Below are 21,715 nucleotides of genomic sequence, written 5' to 3' on the forward strand. Positions count from 1 at the left end.
CCCAGGTAACCGTCAGGCAAACCCAGGAGGGGTACCAGCAATCGTTCCCAATATTCAGTAGGTACCAGCCAGCTGGTTTTTTTGTTTTTTTTTTTCTTTCTTATTTAGGGGAGAAAAGACTTAGCTGTATGGCTATGAACTGTGGGCTGCTGCCTGCCTTTGTGCCCAGTGAATCTTAGACTGGTTTGGGCCAGCAAAATTAGTCTTTGGTGGCAAACCGGGGCAGAACTTGAGAATATAACAGTGTTTACTTCTTGTTTTTAGTAGTGTAATGGTGTAGTTATAGCAACTAAGAGGAATTGTACAGTTGTTAATTGAGCAGTTTGAAAATGTAACTGAGATAACACGTACTGCAATAAAAGACATGCTTCTCAGACATAAGAACATGTTTTTTTGGTGAGTTGCCATCTAATAAACTCTGAACTTTTCATTGCAGTTGGCTACACCATGAATGATCTGATATTTGAGTGGCTAAGTGATGGACCCGTACAAGTCGCAGAGGGTTTAACCTTGCCACAGTTTATTTTGAAAGAAGATAAAGAACTTGGTTATTGCACAAAACATTACAACACTGGTGAGAATTATTCTCTTTTTTTCTATCAACTGTTCCAATCGTATCTATTGTCAATTTGCAATGGAAAAATCTGGGTAAAATTAAAAAAAAAAATTGAAATTAAAATTTTATTCAGTCACACTTATTTTTAAATCTAATTAGGAAGTATTTTTCTCTGTTTTTTTGAAAGATTTACTTTCAAATTTTCCTTTAATTTCATTAAAGTATTCTAATATCCTTAAAATAATTAAAGTATTTAAAATATTTAAAAACTGATAAAAATCTAATTGTTTTAATATCCTTAAAATGCAACACGTAAAAAACCTAACTCTTTTATTAAATATCAATTCATCACTTTTAAAATACTGATTTTTTTCTAAACCTGGTTTATTTCTCCAGCATATCAAATTGCCAATGAGGAAAAACATTAAATTTTCGCCAGCTTTTATGTGTAGTCTAATTTTTGAGATGTAGCATGTCAAAAGACAATGTTTTTATTGCTGATCTGAATAATGTACAGACATGGAATGTTGGGAAATTGTTTGTTAATGCTCTAAAGTTTTTTCTTTCATTTGCTGTTTAGGAGTTTATAACGCTGTGGTTTCTAGCTTTAGCTTCAAAGAGAAGGGGGGACTCTGTTAAAATTTTGATTTAGCTGCTTGGAGTTTATTTAATGGGGACAGCATTTAGAGAACAGTTTTCTGGGTGCTCTCTGGGATTAAATATAATCCCTCTCATCTAAAATAGCTTTTTCATCATTTCAGCATAAGAGCTAATCTGGTTGCATCAAATACATTTGTTTCACTCTATGAAATAATACAATGTGAGAGGTTCTGCCTCTGCCAAAAATAATGCCACATTTATATCTCATGAAAATGGCTGGATTTAATTTTTATAAATGCAGCCTCTCATTTTGGAGCCCAAAATACCAAGGAAGGAGAACTTTGTGATTGGTAACCCCACTACTGTCTTCTCCGTAGTTTGTTCCTTCAGTTTGGTGTGAAATTAAAATGTGGATGAAACTTATTACTCAGCCTTCTCCTAAACTCTCTGTCCAGGCTGTGCCACAAAAGTCTGGAGAGCCTCTGACAGAGGGTGCTGCTCGTGCCATTGCTGCCACCACACCCCAGTCCTCTTCTGCACGGGCAGCCTGGTCAGGAGCAGCCTCTGCCCAGCCCTCAGCACCTGCGTTTCAAATCACAGCTCACTCATTTTAGAACTTCTGGGCTGTCAGGATATTACTCAGTCTTCACTCCTTCTTTTTTCAAACATCCTCTGCGCTCCCCTTTGTGCTAACTCTTGCATCCACCATTCAGCATTGTAGGCCACCAGAAAAATATAGGGACATCACAGAAATCAGCAAACAATCTAATTTCCTCTGAAAGGTTGAACGAGGAAAAATGCATCTTCATTCATTTTCCAACCAACACGATGGGGGTAATTTGGAACCATTAGCATGACACTTCAGGAATGAGAGGCTTTTCTGTAGTCTCCCTGGAGTGAGAGCCCTGGCAGTACCTAACCCAGAGTAATTCTGAGAGTAGCACAGAGTGACTGCATTAGTAGCTGACGAGCGGTTGCAGCTCAGGACTCTGCAGCTCCTGCTGCACATCTAGTTCCACTGTCAGGCAATCCAAAACCTCTGTCCTCCAGGACTGCTGTGCAGCAGCTATCAGCTGTTTGAAGGATCACTCACCTCCCACGAGAGATTGGTTTAGGTTTCCTGGAGTCAGACTTTCAGCAAAATTCAAAGTAGACTTTGAGTTGATTCTGCTGTGAGACATAATCCACAGACAGAAACTCATTAGCGGAACGAGGAGTGTGGGCTACCCTAGGACTGTAAGAGTAGTGGTGTATAATTTGTCTGTTCAAACACGATTGCTTAATCTCATGCCTCTAAAATACCAAAAATGCTGTCCCCTTTTAATGCTTAACATTATATTTGATTAAAGTAAAAGCTCATTGAATTTTGAGAAAAGAAACATATACTTTATATTTTTCTGCAGCTGAAACACTTTTGCTGACATTCTTTTTCTCAGTTAATATGAAGAACTGGGCACAGTATACTTCAGTGGTCCCATGCTTCCCCCAAGCTAGTATGCAACAAGTGGCTGACTAGTGTTTGTATGTCAGGATTTGCTTACAGTATTAGCTCAGGAAACAGGCCACACATCTAACCTATGTTCAGAAAATGAGATACAAATGTGCAAAAAGCATTTATGAAAGTAATTTCGTGTTCTAGGAAAGTTTACATGCATTGAAGTCAAGTTTCATTTGGAGCGTCAGATGGGATACTATTTAATCCAGATGTACATTCCTAGCCTGCTGATTGTCATTTTATCCTGGGTTTCTTTCTGGATCAACATGGATGCTGCTCCAGCCAGAGTTGCACTGGGTATCACTACAGTTTTGACAATGACCACGCAAAGCTCAGGATCGAGAGCTTCCCTCCCAAAAGTAAGGAACTAATTTTGTACCATAATTTTTTTCCTAATAAGAAGTGTTTGTGCTATTCTTTGAAATTTCAGCAAGGTTTGTGTAAATACACATCTGATAAGGATATGTTAGAAAGTGGTAACAGTGTAATGTTAAACCCGCAGCACCCTTGCATTTGGATTAAGGAATGTTTCTGCTGTTTCGGTGGATGGCTGAATGGTGCAGCGGTATGAATTTTTAATAAGTTCCTACTAGTTTTGACACATATTTTTGAGGGTTTAGAAACCAGATTTTCTGAGGTATTTAGATATCTTACTTGTTTTTTTTCTAGACTGGGGACTTTAAAAACACTGGACTCTTAGACTCGTATATCTTGGTGTTTCTAGATATAGAACTTAGTCCAATAAATATATAAATATATCTCCCAAAAATGTGTATATAAAATACAAGTATGTAATATATATGCAACTAAAAGATTTCTTTGGAGAAACCTTGTAGTGTGGAATTGCTGATGTCTTTGTTTCACAGAAGAATTTGTCCATATTCCACTCATTCAAGTGTCATCTGAAGATCTTCATCCTATCTGCACACAAAAATATACTCTCATTCAAATTTTGTGGTCTTTTTAATCCTGGCCAGATGCTGTAGATGAATTTACAGATTACAGACTGGATTCTCTTTATATTCAGGCCGACAGCTTTTTAAAGCATAGGCACAGACCAAATGCTTCTGATAACAGCATTCCCAGCAGAATTTAATGTGCAAGCTCAGGTTTTATACAATTTTCTCAAAGGGATGTCAGAGTAAGTTTCCAGTAGTCTAAGGAGTTAGGGGATACAGTCCCTGAAGAGTCCTTTTCCAGGAATCCAGCATCAAAGGGACTGGGGTCATAGTATCAATGAAAAGCACAAGTTCTGGGTGTTCATGTAGATCATGATCCATTCCAAGAAAGCAGACCATATATTGTGATGCTTCACCCTCAGTATCACATTTTGTCTCATTCCAAATATGCAAGTTGTAAAAGGGAGGGTAACTTCAAAAATTGAGGGCAGCTCCAAAAAGTGCACAGATTGTGTTACTCCTTTGTTAGTAATGACAAAGTATCTGTTAAAAATCTGGTGAGTACAACATTTAGTTTAGCTTCACTTACTCACTTGGAGATGTGCATAATTTTCCATGCAAACTGAAAGCCTCTCATATATTCAGAATTTCAAACTGAAAATTTATTAAATATTTGTTCAGACAATTCGGTCGATATTACCAGTGAACGTTCTGAAAGGAATGTCTGAAAAGATAATCTTGGCAAGAAACATACAGGCTCTTTAAGCAGCAAATTTGGAGTTGCTTAAGACTGCGTCTAGATGGCACAACATGAATCCAAGTGAAATATTCCAAGTTTCTTATAAATTGTTTGAGAAGTATAGATAATGCAAGCACTGTAGTAGATTTCCTGCTGGGCAAACAAACCTGACAAAAGGCTCTGCAGTGTTCGCATGCCACAAATGCTAATGCTTTAGAAGGTATTTTTGTCATAGACCTTTGATCCAGCCGAAATGTTTTCCTTTTGCGCTCTGTTCTGAGTAGAAAATTATTTGCTGAGTGGAAAGAATGGGAAGATGCAAAATATGTTGACTGTGATAGATTGATTATCAGAGAGGTTCTTCTCCAGTCTCAGGATTAAATACATTTATCTCATCAGCTGTCAAAGAACGGTGGTGCTCTGCCCATGTTCCATCTTCTCTTATTCAGCTGTGCTCCTCTGCCAGAAAGCAGGCACTAAGAAAAGTATCTCACCAGCAAGGCCAGCACACCTGCTTCAGTCAGGCTGCGCTTAGCTGTTGCACTGTCTCCGTGTAATTCAGCTGAGATCTATTTTATAGCTTTGATCTCTGTATGTTAGTCAGTCCTTGTGGGGGCTTTTGAGGGTATGTCGGTTGACTTAAAAATGTGGTTCTAAGTAAATGCCATCATCCCAGCTGGCTGACTCCCACCCAGGTGACACAGGTGCTTGGAGAAATCTGGGCACCCTTCAGGTCCATACTGAATCACCAGTACCTGACTCCTTACACACAGAAGCAATATTTTCTTGGTATTGCCCTTGCTGGCACTTAGCTGTTTTAAAACCCCATCTGTAACTTAATATCCAAATTTTATTTATTAATAAAATCTGTCCAGCTGAAATGCACTTAGAAATAAAATATGGGAGAATTGAATCAAATCAGTGTCAGAGCTGAAGTCTCAAAATCCCTGTTTAAAAATTATGGTTTTCTAAGCCCTGTCTACATATTGCCAAGACAGAGGAAGTTAGGCTGCCAATGACACATCCATTTAAAAGTTGCTCCAAGCAGGAATGTCTAACAGAAAAAGATATTTCAGGAGGGTTATTTTTGCAAGAATACTGAAAAAAATCTCAGATGCGACTTTGCTTTGTGAAGGCAGCCTAGGATTGAATAAAAGAGCTATAATTTCCCCATCCTTCTTTGTGTCTTATTCTTATTAATATAGATTTATGCAATTTAACTTTAATCTATCCAGTTTCATGCCAAGAGTTTCTTTCTATCCTTCTCTATTTTAATAGAGCTTTACCTCAGAAAAAACAAAGTATCAAAACCTGCCAACTTTAAATGGAATAATTCCTTTACCTAGAGAAAGTCAAAGCAGAATTGTGATAAGATTCCTTAGGTTTTTTTGTCTGTTTCCAAGTTACTATCTAAATTACTAAAGTGTTGCTGTTTAGAAGTAATTACCTACATATTGTTCTCAACACTGGTGTAAGATAACACGACAATGTTCTGTTTGCTTAAAATTGCTCTTTTCCATATTAATAACTAAAATTCATTTCCATACACAGATTTCATAATAGTAGGTCATGGCCACACAGACATTAGGCACTCAGCTGTTGAAAATTAAACAAAGATTGAGATTGCTGAAAAGGAAAGAAGGGAAAATGAAAATAAATGAAAGAATGAAATTAATTCAATCTGAAGCTCATATTTGCTGCATATAGGAGAAGTGTCTAGAATGCACTCTTCTAAATGAAATATATTTCTTTGGTAAAATTTGTAGTATTTCTGTGGAATTACTATATTTGGATTATTTTTTAATTCTATCTAAGCATATAGGGTGAAATTCCACTACCAGCAGCACAGTAATAAAGAAATCAGTATGCCTTTTTTCCATTATTCTTCTGTAAAGTCAATTTCTTTCTTACCAAAGGTAAGAGTAGACTATGAGGCAGATTACATCACAGCAAAGCTACTATTCTGGGAAAGGTGACCTGCAGTGCCTGATTCAGAAAGCAGAAAGGTTATCTTCCTCCAAACTTTTAGCATAAACTGAGAAATAATGCACTGTCAGTCCATGAAATAATAATTTTCTATATAAGGAGTATCTGCAGAGAAATATTCACCGTGGAGCCAATCTCTTTTAAAGTGATGTAATTATTTTATGTATGTTACAGAAGACTTGGGAGGGGTCCTGTAAGCAGAATTGCCCTGGTTGGCTGTGTTAGGGGTTGGTAAAGAACTCATCCAGAAAGCTGGGATGGAATTCCCTACTTCTAGTTTGACTAATCCATCACTGGGATGCCCAGGAACGGTGATCCAAAGTAGCAGGATTCCTATGATCAGTTCCTTTTCTCATGTTCATGTGTATAAGTCTTACCCACATCTGATACTCTTATGTCTGATTTCCCTGGTCACATCCTCACTTTCCACTTAGAAATTCCATCTGTGTGATGTTTGTGCACCCAGCTGCACCAGTGGCTCTTGCTGATCAGACAGCTGAGCAGAAATCCTGGACGCCAGCTGGGTGATCACTGTGACCACACAGCCACAGTGAAATCTCCATGAACCCCTGAGCTTTCTGTGTGAGTCCTGTGCATGAGCCAGGGACATCCCTTGCACCTGGGCTGTGCTGGGCTTTACCTCTGCAGAGAAACTCCAGGGCTCACCAGTTATGGACCTGATGTCACCTACTGTACCTCCATGCAGGGCCCAGCACGTGCTTGTTCTCTGGAAGTATCAGACCCATGGGGCACTCTCTATCCATCCAAACAGGGGCTGAGATTGTCTGGGCACCACAAGGGGCACCAAGACATCTGTCTTTACTCGCAGTCCCAGATGTGTATAAGCTGGGGGAGTAAAGCGGGTGGAATTCAAGGTCCAGTAGCGCAGAACTGTTAAGAGTTACAAAGCAGTTCTTTTCTTCAGAGCTTTGAAGCACCATTTTCTTGCTATTCTTTTTACTTGTAAATGGCTTTCCTGTTGAATCAACAGAATAAAAACTTTGAAAGGTTTTTCAAAAGAGGCATTTGAAAGAATAATGAGTTCTCTGCTGTGCTAGTTGTGCATTTTTCAGACTGCTTTCTTTTTAAAACACTTACATAAACCAAACCTTAGCAACAACAGTCCAAGAAAATGAGTTACTTTTAATGTCATAAAGCAAAACATTTCAGGATATTTTAAGTCAAGATATAGCAACTGTATTTTACACAGTTGCATAGCTTTCATATTGTGTTACTTTAATGCACAGCGCTTAATGAATGCATTTTCTGTCCCCGGGGATCAATCTGTGCAGAAAAAACCTCTCATTCAAAGTCCTTTCATTCACTTCATTTTGCTTTAAATCACTACATATATTACTAAATGCAATAAAAGCATAAGTACAGAGACTTACAAAACCAAAGCCTTTGGCAGTAAATGATTGGTTTTACATATCATCCACTATCCCCTGCATATTTGGAGACTTTTACAGATTCTTCAACTTCTGGCAGGCCAGTCTCCTTTTTCTGAATTCCAGAAGCTATCAAGGAAAGAAGATACAAGAATATAGCACCTTTTTTTTTTTTTTTTTTTTTTTTTTTTTTTTTTTTTTTAATTTAAGGTTAAATTGTTATCACAAAAAAAAAAAAAAAAAAAAAAAAAAAAAAAAAAAAAAAAAATTAGGAACAATACCAATAAGGACAAAGGAATAGGTGCCTATTATCAGTGATGATTTTGTTCTGTGAACATTTGTTTTCACAGGAAGTAGAGCACCAAGGTGATTGCCTATTCTTTCATTAGCAAAACAGAGAATGATACATTCTGATGTGGTATTATGATAAAACAGCAATAATGAAGTAACTTGGAATGGAAGAAATTTTTTGACAAATTACTTTTATTCTAGTCTCAGGATCTGAAGAGGTAATATGGAAGTAATTTGGCAATCATGAGATTTGTTAATTGGGACTTGTATTATATGGGTGTCTGAGCATTTTACACACTGCTTAAGTGATAAAGACAACTTTATTGTTATAAGCTGTTTACAAATTCTTGTTGGAGACCTAATGGTCCTAAACCTTGATACTTTAATGTGTCTAGTCTACATCACATATTTATGTATCCTGATAGTGCTACTGTAAACAAACTTCAACTTTTAAAAAATTTCTTTGGGACCCTTGAGTATTTTACTGGTTGTCAGTTTTCTGAAAGAGTGAAAGAGGGTATCCTGTCCAAACTCTTGAAAGTTAGGCTGCACTGTCAGGTAGCCATGAGGCTACTCTTCAGTCATGTGCCTACACGGAAATATTTTAGGACTCACTCATTTTTTTAATTTCCAGCATTCTTATATAATGTTTCCATTCACATTACAGTTTTAACATACAGCATATATTCCTTCTTTACTAATATTAAAAGATCTTGAAAACTACTTTAACTCTTTTTTGGGGGTGAGTGGGGGTTGACAATACTAGGTACAACTAATTTGTGTAGTGAGACAATATTTTCAATATCCATTGGTGTATTCCATACAGTATTTGAATCTGGATATAAAAACAGTTCTACTCTGTATGATGAAGGAAGTTATATAGACTGAACCTATTTTTCAACAAAAAAAGTTCAGAAAGTAAAAAGAAGTTTTTAAGTAAGTGAACATTCCTTTGCATACTGTGATTTAATGAAGCAATTAAATAGGTACAAAGTGATTGGGACTAAATATAGACTTTTGTGTATAAATAAACTGTCCTACAAAATGCTATTAAAAAAATTGTTCCTGACAAGTAGTTTATAAGCACCTACACATAACTTATAGCTCAGGAAAGGTGTTTTCTGGTTCTGCTCTACAAATTTTCATATTCAATTTCTTTATTTTTAATTCTGCTCCCTTTAATTATGTTTTCTCAATAGTGGTTTTGAGGCAGGCTATTAATGTGTGTATGCTTGAGGGCTTGAACGACAGTGGGAGATGTGGTACATGCACCAAATGATGCGTAGAGTATCAGTGAGAACTTCCCAGCAGCTTCAAATATTAATAGCACTGTGGCCAGGTTAGTGCCAGCTTGAAAATACATTCTTGGCTCCAATTAAAAGAATACGTGGTGCCCAGAAACTTCTCTGCTACTTCCAGCTACAGCAGCTGGTCATGTTAAAGACACTTTCTTTTCTTGAAAATTTTGCACCTTTGAGATCTAGGTAGATGCTTACAGAGCTAGCCTATGCAGTTACAACTTCACTGGGACTAGAAATCTCAAATAATATGATATTGGATGAGCTTTGGCACAGTTATATATGCTGTGATCATGCATCCATAATAGGAATAATTATTTTTCTTCCACTCCACAACTGTTTCTAGTTCTATAAAACAGAAGTCTTCAGTATTCTGCATAGGTAAGAAGACAAACCCCAGCAGAACCCATGCTACTTGTGAGAAAAGGAGGAGAAAGAACGATACAAAAGTTAAACACAGCACCTAAATCTGATGCTAGAAATTGTCAAAGTAAACTATTCTCTTTAGTTTGGCTGCAGATACATGGTACCCTGGACAATCTTTGGGTCTTACAATGTGTGGGTTCTAGCGTTTCTCTCTGTCCTTCTGTCTTGGTTATAAAAGGCAGTTGTCTGCCAAGGAAAGCCAGAGCCCCCCTTGGAATGGAGAATGTAAATCCCCTTCCCTCCAAATTATCATAATTTTGTAATTAGGGGCTTTCAGGCAAAGATATGGGAATAGGACTAACAGTTCTTTACTAGGAATATTATTAAAAAAAAAAAAAAAAAAAAAAAAAAAAAAAAAAGTAAAAAAAAAGTAGTACTACAAAAAACCAAACAAGCATGCAAAACAAAAAACCCTGGAAAAACCCTGATAGAGTCAGGGATACAACCTAGCGCCCTGTTGGTCAGGGTGTTGGATTGGAAGCAGTCCGAATAAGTCCTCCTGGAGTAAGAGATGTGGTTCTGTGAAGTACAGATGGTCCTGTAGAAAGTCCAGTGGTGATGAGACGGGTCCGGTCTTCCTCCAGGATCCAGTGGAAAAGCAGGATACCTTGTGTCCTTCAGTCCCAGTTTTTATCTAGCTAGGAACAGCTGGCTCCTCCCCCACTGTGTAGAGCATCTCACAATGGGATGATGGAATGTGCCCTAATGGCCCATTATCAGAAGATGTCCCTCTGGAGGATGGAGGGGTGGTGAAAGAGATAAGAAACACTGTCCCACCTGGTTTTAATGGCTAGGCCATTATCAGAAGGCATCTGTCCCCTCCCCCCCTGGAGTTACAAGAGAAAGATAAAACATCTCCCAAAAAACAGCTTTCAACAGATGAAACAGAATACACATTTTTAGGTTACATAAGCCAAGACACCTTCATTCTGTGCAAAACTGACTGATGAGATATGACTGGTATGTTGTCTGATTAATATCAACACATTAGGATCTATAGCAGATTCTACTCTATGAGAGTGAAAAATGAATGATTCAGTAAATCGGTCACCTTTTCCACTGTACTCATCTAAACTTCAAAGTTTACTTTTCTGTATAGTGAAGACGGTGGTATTTACTGTACAACAAAAGCAGTAGTTGCTGTCATGTGTGACAGCTAAAAATATGCAATAAGATGTGCCTGAATACCTCTGGGATGTAGTTTGAGTACTCCTGGCACTTCCTCAGCAAATTTTATAATACATTCTTCTGGGAGGGCTGGCATTCAGCTGAGCCTATTTCAAGCAACAAAGAAGGGTTGAAGTTATTGTGTACACCAGTCTGCTGTTTGTTTCATAACCCTGGCACGATAGTGGAGCCTTCAGCTTCATTGTCACACCCTTCAGGACTTTCTGGTGGCTTTTAGTGTCTCTCTGAGGAGTGTCTGGTGCTGCTCTCTCACAGACATAAGCACTGCAAACCTGCTCTGGAGCAATGATGTACTCTGTTGTGGCTCATTCGTTTCAAGTAATTGCAAGTCTTGACTCTATTATATCATCTAGAACTATTACTTATGAATATATTCTGTTAATATTTCATTTGAAATAATGTTGATGGGATCCCCTGGAGTCTGCAAAAAACATTTTCATTTGGAGCTTACCTCAAGGCTGCTGCCTTCCAGTCTGAATATCAGTGCTCACAGCATGTGGCTGCTGAAGCAGCTGGACCATTGACATCTTACTCCTAAAAGTTGTCTTTGAGTGACAATGGAACCATTTGAATTCTGTTATTTGAATGACAGGTCTTTCTTTTCCCTTTGGGCAACATTTTCATGGGGAAAAAGAATCGCTTGTTGATATTGATACCTGAAAGTATTAATTCCTTCTTCTCCTCTCCCCCTTCCATGCAAGGAAAACAGAGGGAGACAATTTTCTTTTTCATGGATGCATCCAACCTCTGTGGGAGCAGAAATTAAATGACTCAGTGTGTCTTGTTTTTACATAAAATATCTGTGTTATGACAAAACTACAACTTTAATTCACCAATAGTGTGGCATAATAGTCTTTGCTGAAGTAAGATCAGCTTTGGAAATTAAACAATTCTTAACTAGGTATTGGCAAGAAAATGACATAATTTTGGTTTATAAGGCATGGTCGTGTATTCTAGAATGTGTCATTATTCACAAACCCTTGTATTAAAGTTTTAAAACGTGATGAAATAGTGCCTTTTTCTTCTTATTTCCTTTTCCTAGAAGCTTGGAGTTAATTGAGATATCTTGTCTCAAAGAGAAGGGAGCATGAGAATAAAAAGCTTTGATCCTCAGTAGCTTCTATCTGGTGTTAGTCTGCCCTGCCTGTGAGAAAGAGACATTGTGTGCTGTCTTCCCTCATTTCACCAAAGGTTAAGGCTCTGGGGAATGGAGCCAGAGCTTTCAATACGTCTAGAGAGGAACATAATGACTAAGTCACAGCAGAAAATGCAAGTTAGAAAAAAGGGAGACCACATAACAAATGTTGCTCAGGTCAATGATTACTAGAAAAGATAGTACAATTATGTTATGAATAGATATTGATAATGACACTGTTATAAGGAGAATATATCAATATTTGTCACTTATTGGAGAAACATTTTGTGTTATAAGGTTGTCTACTGAGAAACTAAAATTTGCCTTTAATTACTGCATTGATGTAAATTATTGCATTTTCTGTCTCTTTTCTGCAGAGGGGCATTTTCCTTTGTGTGTGTAATGGCAATTGAAACATTTTATTGATTGATTTGTACTAAAATTTTGTTAACAGTTCTACTTTTCTAATTTATCTGTGGTCAGGAGGCATTGATGTCCATCCATTTTTTAAGGGATGATCAACTTGAAAACATCACTTAATTTCTGAGGGAACTATATAGGTTGGTGACAGACATCAGTGACAGTACCACCCTTCTGGACCACACCACTCTGCTTGAGTGTGCTCTGCTCATTATTTAAAAAAAAAAAAAAAAAAAAAAAAAAAAAAAATTACTTAAAGCAACTTTGATTTTCCATAGAACTGACAAAGCAAATATGAAAAATTAAGAAAATGAAGCAGCCCAAATGTCAGGACTATAATAGGAGCTCTTTAGATTTAGACACTGTTCTGTTTCTTTTTTCTAATTCAAACAATAAAGATACTTGCTTTTTAAAGGAAGCTGTAGTTGTCTGACAGGATCTATTTTATGAGTTTGTTGGCTGCATTTTGCTGTCTCCTGAACCTTCTAGCACAAACAGAATCTGCTCAGAATGAAAACAAAATCCTGTCATTGGGAATGATGTGACTTAAAGCATTCAGATGCTCAGGCTTTACTGCTGCCCTTATTTTTACCAGGGCTCCCCAAAGTCAAGGATGACAGAGTTATGAAAATAATACATTTATGCATATATCTATGCCTGGATAGAAAAAAAACAAAACACCCCAGCACTGGTTTTTATGTATCTCAAGACGGATAAAATACAGCTCTAGGAAGCAATGCGGCGCTTTTTTTTTTTTTTTTTTTTTTTTTTTTTTTTTTTTTTTTTTTTTTTTTTGGTACCTTGTTTTCTCTATCTGCCCCATCTAGTGAGGGGGAAGAAAAACTCATAATTAGTCTCTTAATTGGTTAATTATTCCCTCTGATGTTGGCTCATTTGTCATGTTTTAGTAATGGTGTAGTGTTGATTTTAACTAGGTATGGTTGGGTATTTTTGGTAAATAAGAAGTGACAATTTTTTTCCTAACCATTTTCCAATGTCCTGTTAGAATCAGGATAAGTACTACATTGCTCATGCTGGAAGTGTTGTGTATGAACCACACAGCTGGAACAGACTGGAACAGTCTTCATTGACTGAAAGAGGAGACAGATGTTTCACAACAAATTAAAAATATGTGTACTACACATCCTTCCAGGAAAGACCTGTATTCTGGCAAATGATTCCAGGGTGAATTGTTTAAAGGTAAAATTGTCTTGGTGAGTACAGTTATAAGAGTTGATTAACTTCTTACATTAATGAGGTTTCAGTAAAATCTTTTCCCAAATTGAAAGACATTTCTAATTAAAGCCTGTACATTGCCTGAATATGGGAACTGCACTTCATGGCAGTTCATCTGGCCAGTTTAATTCATAATTTCCATGATTAGACCGACTTCCTTCAGATGTACTTTCCTCTTAGTTAAAGCAAGGTGTTTTCAGTAACAGCTGTTGACCACAGTAGAGTTCAAAATCATCTTACCCACCTCCTCTTTCTGCCATCTGTGAAAGAGACTTCTAAAATACATCCTTGGCACTGCTAGCTGCTGTTCTCATTATGATTTTTTTTTCAATTTATACTCTTTTGTGATGCTCTACTAAAGAAAAGGCAAGTGAAAATCACCCTGAAGAGAGAATGAAAGTGAATTTTCAGATATGCTATCTTCAGCTGAAAATGAATTCTGCAGTTAACAGCTGCAATCAAATAAATAGTTCTTCCTATCTCCTCTTTGTGTAGTACACGTTGCATTAGATCTATGCTCCAGCAGTGACAAACATTTTATGTGGGGTCATGAGGAACTGCTTTTTGTAGTATGCATGTCCCTTTGTTGAAGCTATGAAAAGAATACTTTAGCATAATGTTTTCATTTGTTGGGAATATTTCCCAAATAATTTCTGCGACTTACAGCCACCACTGTCTGATTTCTCCAAAATATTTTTTTATTATTATTTCTGAAATGCCTCAATACCTGGAAATCAAAAGTTAATCAGTCTAAAAATATCTGAAAGGTTTGACAAGAAAATGGAAATTATAGAAATTATTCAACTGACATTATTTAAAAATCCCAAATTTGTGGTTTGTGACTTTTTTACATTTTCACTTTTTATCCTAATTTAGGAGGTATTTCTGAAATGTCAAAAATATTGAAGGAAGGGAAAAAAATTGCATCCTACTCAGATCTAACATTTACTGAGATACTGGCAGGTACTTTTCAAGCATGAATAATACTAAGTGTTCAGAGAAAAACAATGCTCTAATTAAAACCTTACTACACAAGATCAAACTCAGAAACACAAATACTGAGAAGAGAATAAAGTCAAACTGCCTCACATTGAGCTCCAGCCTTGCTCTTTGTTGCCAGCATATGAAGCTTCAAGTCACTGGGGCACAGTCTGGCCTGTTTGAATTCTGATGTGGCTTAGTCACTTGTAGAAATAATTTTCCAACTCCAGAAGGGACAATGTGACTTTCCAGGATAACATTATTTTTTTTGCATCCAGTTTCTGCTACAGTTGTGTTCTAGAGATACTCTGTATTTGGCTTAAGCTTCTCTTGAAAGTGTGCAGTCTTCTTTTGAAATTGGAATTTGGAATTTTATTTCAATAGCTATCCAGGCACTCTCTTAAGGGGAAGTGTTTTTTAGGCAGGATCCTCTGGCTTTACCCTCCAGCCAGTGCTCCTTGCTTTGCAATTCTTTGGTCTACAAATTCTGTCCAGACCCAGTGCCTTCTCATTTAGGAAATCCTATGTTGAAACCAAGTGACCCTTTGAACGTTTTTTGTCATTTGTAAACTACACAGTGTTTTTGTAAGCCTTCAGTCTTGTATCTTTCTCACTGCCCCAATATAATCTTTTAAAATATAGCAACCAGAGTTACGCTACCGTGGAAACTCTTGAGAGAGCTTTCTTCTTCCTTCTCCTCCTCCTCCTCTGTTCTGTTTATAGTCTCAGTAGTCATATTCATCTTTACTCCACAGCTTTCCTGAGCTGATGCTCCATTGCCAGTCCTTTCTGTACCTCTTGAAATATAAATGGAAAAGTTTGATTAAAATGAGTGGTAACTTAGAAGGAGTATCAGACAGGGTTGTAAAAAAAGGTAATTTATATTCATTTTAGCCACTTAAACGGCAGTAGAGTCTAGGGCAGCTGGGAAAAGTGTGATTGCCTGAGAGCCTCCCAGGTCCCAGCCAGACAAACAAGTGATGTTTTGGGTCTATGGGGGAGATGAAGACAGAATTTTTAAGAAGTCTTTGTATCATCAAATGGGAACAATGTGGATTTGCATGGAACAAATAAATGTATGAGTTTCTTTAACTATAAGACAGAAGAGTTCCAGTGACAGCATTAGTCTGAGAGAAAAAGCTCTTCATGAGCAAAGTGGATAGATAGTAATTTCTAATTCCAATTAAAGTGAATAAGGCGATGTTAAAAATGGTAAAAAACACCAAAATGTAGAACTTCTTTTGGATAAGAAGAACTGTACTGATGTAACAAGTCACTTGTACATCCATGCAAGATAAAAAGGAAAAAGAAAAACCTGTTTAACAGATGGGGCAGGGTGAAGAGGGGAAGAAATATATAACAAGACTTTTAATAGCTTAAAATCAACTAGTGATGTACATCACTAGTGATGTTAAGGCCTCACATCAAATCTTGTGTTTATTTGTGTTAATTGCATTATTATAACATCGAGTTTGGGGCCCCTTGCTACAAGAAAGACATTGAGGTTCTGCAGCATGTTCAGAGAAAGAGCTGGGGAAGGGTCTGGAGCACAGGTCTGATTCAGAGCAGCCAAGGGAGCTGAGGGTGTTTAGTCTGGAGAAAAGGAGGCTGAGGTGGGACCTTATTGCTCCCTACAACTACCTGAAAGGAGGCTGCAGCCAGCTGGATCAACCTCTTTTCCCAGGTGACAAGTGGCAGGACAAGAGGAAATGACCACAAGGTGCACCAAGAGAGGTTTAAATTAGATATTAGGAAAGAATATTTTCACAGAAAGGGTTGAAAAGCTTTGGAACAGCTGTCAAGTCACCAGCCTTGAAAGTGTTCAAAAAACGTGTGGGTGTGGCTGCTGAGAACATGTTTCAATAGTTAATGTGGTGGTGGTGTTGCACTGGAAGTTGGACTTGATGATCTTAAAGGTCTTTTCCAGCCTTGACAGTTTTATGATTCTATGATTCTAAACATGCACTGAAAATATCAATATGTATCTCTATGTAATTATGAATAGACGGCTATTTTTCAGCTGTGGTTTGTGGAAAGAGTAATTGAGGAATTGAGGAAAAAGTAAAATAGCCCATAATGGAAAGAAATTTTGTTCCATTTGCATTTGAATTTCTGAAGTTGTCCAGAGAAAGCCAGAGAAATTTTTTCTACTTTTACTGGTGATGGCTATTTTGTTATATGCATCTGTTTCTTAGCTCTAATTTTAAATCAGAAAGTAAACAACTGACTTGTAACCCTGAAGTGAGATTCGGCAGTCAAAACTGAGGTAGCTCAAAGTCATTTTGGACTGCATTTCTAGCCCCTGAGAGGAGGCACCTCCACTGCCAAATTCTTCTGACACTCACCTAGGTATGTGAGGCAGGTTGGGTGACCTCTTGTTTCAAGTGTCAGCCAGCAGTGCCGGGAAGTGCCAGTTCCAGTCTGGAAGTCAGATATCTGAAGCAGTGTGAGGTAAATCCCACCTCAAGCATGCCATATGAAAAGTACTAGAAAGTACATCATAATACAGAAATATTCAAAACCTTATTTTTTTTTTTCAGAAAAGTAGCTACACAAGAGTCTTCTTACCTACAACTATTTGTGTGTGATTAAGCTAAAACCTGTTGTACTTAGGAAAAGAAGTTCAGTTTTTTCCTTCTCACTCTTATTCACATGCCGTGACAATGGGGATTAGAAGAAATTAATTAATTGTAGATGAGGTGGTATCCAAACTCTTGTTTCATTTCAGTCTGTTACACATTTGTTAATCTTAAAGACAAATAGATTACAGGAGGTGACTGTAAGACCCTGCACAGAGACAGTGAGGCTGCCCACAGGGCATAATTCAGTCTCCAGTTCCAGTTTTCTAGGCAAAGAACTGCAACTGCGCTATCACAAAGACTCAGTTTGACTCTTGGAGCTGTAAATTAGAAAAGAAAATTGAATACATACAAAGTAAAAAGAATTCAAACATGTGACTTCACAGTGGATTAAAAAATCAATTCTCAACATAAACTGGCATTCTAGGAAGAAATCAGAGGCTGATATTAGTGGTTTCTTCAATGCATGCATTTCTGGATAAAAATGATTTAAGCATTTCAAGAAGGGATTGTCATCAACTAAACGAAGAGAATCCTCCCGCATATAAAATAGTCACATTTCATACTGACCAGAGCCCATATTGGTTTTCTTACATCATTTAGTGTTAGGTACGGGTGTCATTTTTACATTTATGCATTGAGCACTTATATGATGTTCTATGAGAGCTCTGGGTTGCATTTATTCCCATGGTGGATTTTCAGGCCTTTGGGGATGTCACTGTGATTATACACGTTTGAAGGAGGGAGAGGCAAATGCAAATCTCTAACTCAGGCTATCTTTCCCTCTGTGATCAATGCTTGTGTCCAACGTTAGAGCTTCTTGCTCACTGGGGTCATGTTTTATTTTGTTACTTTTTGTGTAAATGCATGTAGGGTCAGTACATGAGCAAGGTTAAAAATGTGTCTCAGAATCTAATATAAAGTATTTAATTGAGTCCTTTGCTCTAGTGTGCCATCAGGCTGCATGGGGAGATTCTACAACCTGACAGAAAATGAAAAGCTGAGCTTTGCTGGCTAAATTCTGCAGTATTTTCTCTGGATCCATGGATTTTTCATATGTATGGAGCAAGCACACACCATAAAACCGAGATCTGCTTTTCAGAGTGGAGGCTAAATCTTCAGTTCCTTTAAAATGACACAAAACCTCTGACTAATTTTCCAATTGGAGAATTTATTTGAGTATATATATATTTTAATGGAATATTTTTTCTTTAATTAAATCAACATTCAGTAGATAAGTATCTTCTTTAAATGCAAAATTTAGGAGTTCACAAGTAACCCAGGAGAACAAAGAGCTAAGCCATACCCCAGAAAACATGTGGTATTCCTTCTCTATTGAATGATTTTTGATTTGTTCCAAATTTGAAAGCTGACACACATATGTTGTTGTTGTTGTGCTCTTGCTAGTTCCAGTGCTCCATTAAACAGAATCTGCCGTTAATATTTCAACACTGTTGACATAACCATTTTTGTGATTTATCATCTCTCTGTGTTGTCTCTTGGTCACTTCTAAATCTAGGATCCCAAAACAGCAGGAAGTTCTGCTGATTAAGGAAAACATATCTGCGAAACCACTGCTAGTTCCCAAACATTGTGAAATTGTTTGCTTTTATTTTATTCTACTAGATAACCTCCAGTGGAAGAGTTTAGCTCTAAAACTAGCAGTGGTCACATTACACCTTACTTTTCATGTGCAAATATTTAAATTTTCAGGTGTCATTGTTTACACATGAATTTGGTGATGAAGGCAGAATGTTTTGTAATTCAGACTCTCAAAAATGGATTGAAAGACAAGAATTCTGTGAAGAGATTAAACCAGAAGTGAAATTACATTTTATCTAACAAACAAGCACATACTTTGCCAACTGCAGAAAGCATTTCCCTCCTCTGAGAATTTTATCAAGGCTATTGTGCATGTTCAACAACTCTGCTTACTGCTACATCACAAAAAGCCTTTAACTATTTCACCATTGCTACCAATGCCCAGCAATAACAGTAGATAAAAGCACTGTTATGGGGACTTAAGTGTTAGAATAAAACTGAAGGAAAGTAATTATCCTGCATGCTTTTTGCTTTTAACCGTGATTTCTGATTCTAGGAACTTGGGTGAAAATCTGCAAATTGGTGGTTTCATAGAAAACCAAAGCTGCAATGGAAAAAAAATTGAAGTACAAAGCAATCTGCTTTACTGTACATGTCACTTGCAAATATGAACCTGAAGTGAACATATTCATACAAGTGTTTTTGTACAGCCCCACATAATTCCCCCTCCTATCTCTCCTCCTTTCCACGTAAGCACACTCCATCCAGAGTTGCCGGGATGCTGTGAGAAAGGCTGGTTTTGCAGGGCTCCCAGCTGTTACCAGGTAAAGGGCTGTGACTGCTTTGGAGAGGGCTTCCTTTCATGGTGTTTCCATGTAGGGTTGGCAGGCTCAGGATGTGTGTGTAAGAAGCACCTCCACAAGCACTCTCAGGGTGAGGTCCAACAATACAGGAGAATACTGGAGCACGTGCTTCTTGAGATTGCCTCCTTCCGTGTCTTTCACGGAGTGTGAAGTGTGTCTTTCACATTTGTCTCAGTTAAGCTTCACTGACCTGGAGACTACCTAGCATTTATGGCTCTTGGAGGAGCAGAAAAGGTGACGATATCAACTACTCTTTACCCCTAGCAGTGCACAGAGGTCCAAGTGATGCTGTGGACTCAGTCATGGAGTTAAGCACCACACCCATCTGGTGGTAAATATGGATTTTGATCTTACTGGGATTTTTTTGTTTGTTTGTTTGTTTTTGGTGTTTTTTTTTTTTTTTTTTTTTTTCCCCAGCACTATCTTATTTTTTTATTTGAAAAGCCTGATTTGTCTAATTCAGAAAACTTTCCTAGGGATAGGGTACTGTTCTATGATCCAAGAGCAATTAGTAGACTGAAGCACAAAACCAGGAAACAGAGATCTCTGAATCTGGTTTTATTCTAAGTATTTCCAACACAATATTTTTATATTCAGAATATAACACATGTATGCTCACACTTCAAGAAATATGTTCTAGAAGTCAGTAAATCCAAGTTTTAGAAACTATAAGAGACAGCAATTACACAAGGACTACAGACAGATTCCATTCAAAAGGGACTAAATTAGTCTATGGGCGAGTCAGCCGTGAACGGGAACGGAAAGATAACTTCACGTCTTTATATAGCACTTTTATGACAAACACTTGTATGATCCCTTTTTATATGTAACCCGGGAAAATATAACTACCTACTTCATAAAACTACAATCTGTACTTTTTGTGAAATGGTCTGGACACTGTTTTACTCCCATCTGTTTTTTGCTGAGATTACAGGCCTCTTTTTTCCACATTCTGTGTTGAAACTCTCTGACATTGTCCTGCCGTTTTATACAGCAAAGCTCTGTGTGGCCTGATAGATCCATGCAGTAGGTGCAATCAGTAAACACACACATCACTTATACAGACAACAACAGCATAGGCACTGACAAAAGGGATAAGAACATTTTTCAGAGTTTCCTCCCCTTTTTATTTGTCCTAAGATATGATCCAGAACTGAAATTCAGATGGCTAAATTGTTTTACAAGAATTTCACTTCTCTTTTCTCTACTTTGTCTTTTGATAAATGAAAGTAAATTCCCAACCAAAACCAGTTTGAACATCTGTTTGCTCAGCTGTCTCCAGTGTGCAGTGCCCCAGCTCAGTGTCCAGCTTAGCTGTGCTACTCTAACCTTGGTCAGGGCCAAGGGCAGCACAGTGAGAGCCAGTGGGAAATCACAAGTCCTGTGCTTAAGCTTGACTTGCTTTGTGGCCCTCTAAGGTGTATATGATCTCGGGGGACTATGACAGAAGAAGTCATGTGAGTGAATCACGTAGATTTTGCCCTGCCAGTTCCCCCTCAGCCTGGCTCACCTGGTCTTGTATCAAGCAGATACAAGCAGATGTGGTCAGCATCAAGCAGAGAGTTTGCTTATAGGTATCTAAAAAAGTGTGCCATGAGACAAGAACTGATAGCATCATGTTTTTAAGGGCCCCCACACATCATTACTGGCAGCTCAAACCTTCAAAATCTAAGCTCTCTATGCTGTTTCAGCACCAGTGTCACCTCTGACCCAATCGTGCCAGAGAGCTCTTGCCAAAGCCTTGGGAGCAGCTCTCGGAGCCAGAATGCCTCCCTAGCCCAGTATGTGCTGTAAGCACTGTCAGAGGGGGGAGAGACAGTCATGTCCCAGTGCCAGCAATGCTTCAGGTACATGAAAGATTTGGAATGAGCTTCCTGCACTGCCTAGAGCTAAAGATGGGAAGCTGCTTCATGAAATGTGTTTCAGTAAAAGTCTGTTGTTATTTGTGTAGTAGAGAAAAAACCTTGCCCTTTCCTTCTTCCTTTCTCCTGCCCCTGATCTTTTGGCACTGTTCCTATCTCCTTGAGTGGGTAGTAACTGGAAGGTAAGATGTTCAGCTGGTGCTGCTTTTCCCTGATACTCTTAGGACTTGA

The 21,715-nt window shown here is 37.8% G+C and overlaps 1 protein-coding gene across 4 annotated transcripts in view; it reads left to right on the forward strand.

The window, feature by feature from the left end:
* GLRA2 (glycine receptor alpha 2) overlaps positions 1–21,715 on the forward strand; it is a 126,291-nt gene that overhangs the window by 45,902 nt on the left and 58,674 nt on the right. For 3 of the 4 annotated variants that reach the window (XM_040057075.1, XM_040057076.2, XM_058419510.1), the window contains exons 6-7: positions 437–574; positions 2,796–3,010. In XM_040057075.1, the coding sequence (XP_039913009.1) occupies positions 437–574; positions 2,796–3,010 (353 nt within the window). The remainder of the gene's footprint in view (positions 1–436; positions 575–2,795; positions 3,011–21,715) is intronic. The other variant, XM_040057077.1, reaches the window with a different exon arrangement.

The sequence above is a fragment of the Hirundo rustica genome, chromosome 2, assembly GCF_015227805.2.
Source record: "Hirundo rustica isolate bHirRus1 chromosome 2, bHirRus1.pri.v3, whole genome shotgun sequence".
Classification (NCBI taxonomy): Eukaryota; Metazoa; Chordata; class Aves; order Passeriformes; family Hirundinidae; genus Hirundo; species Hirundo rustica.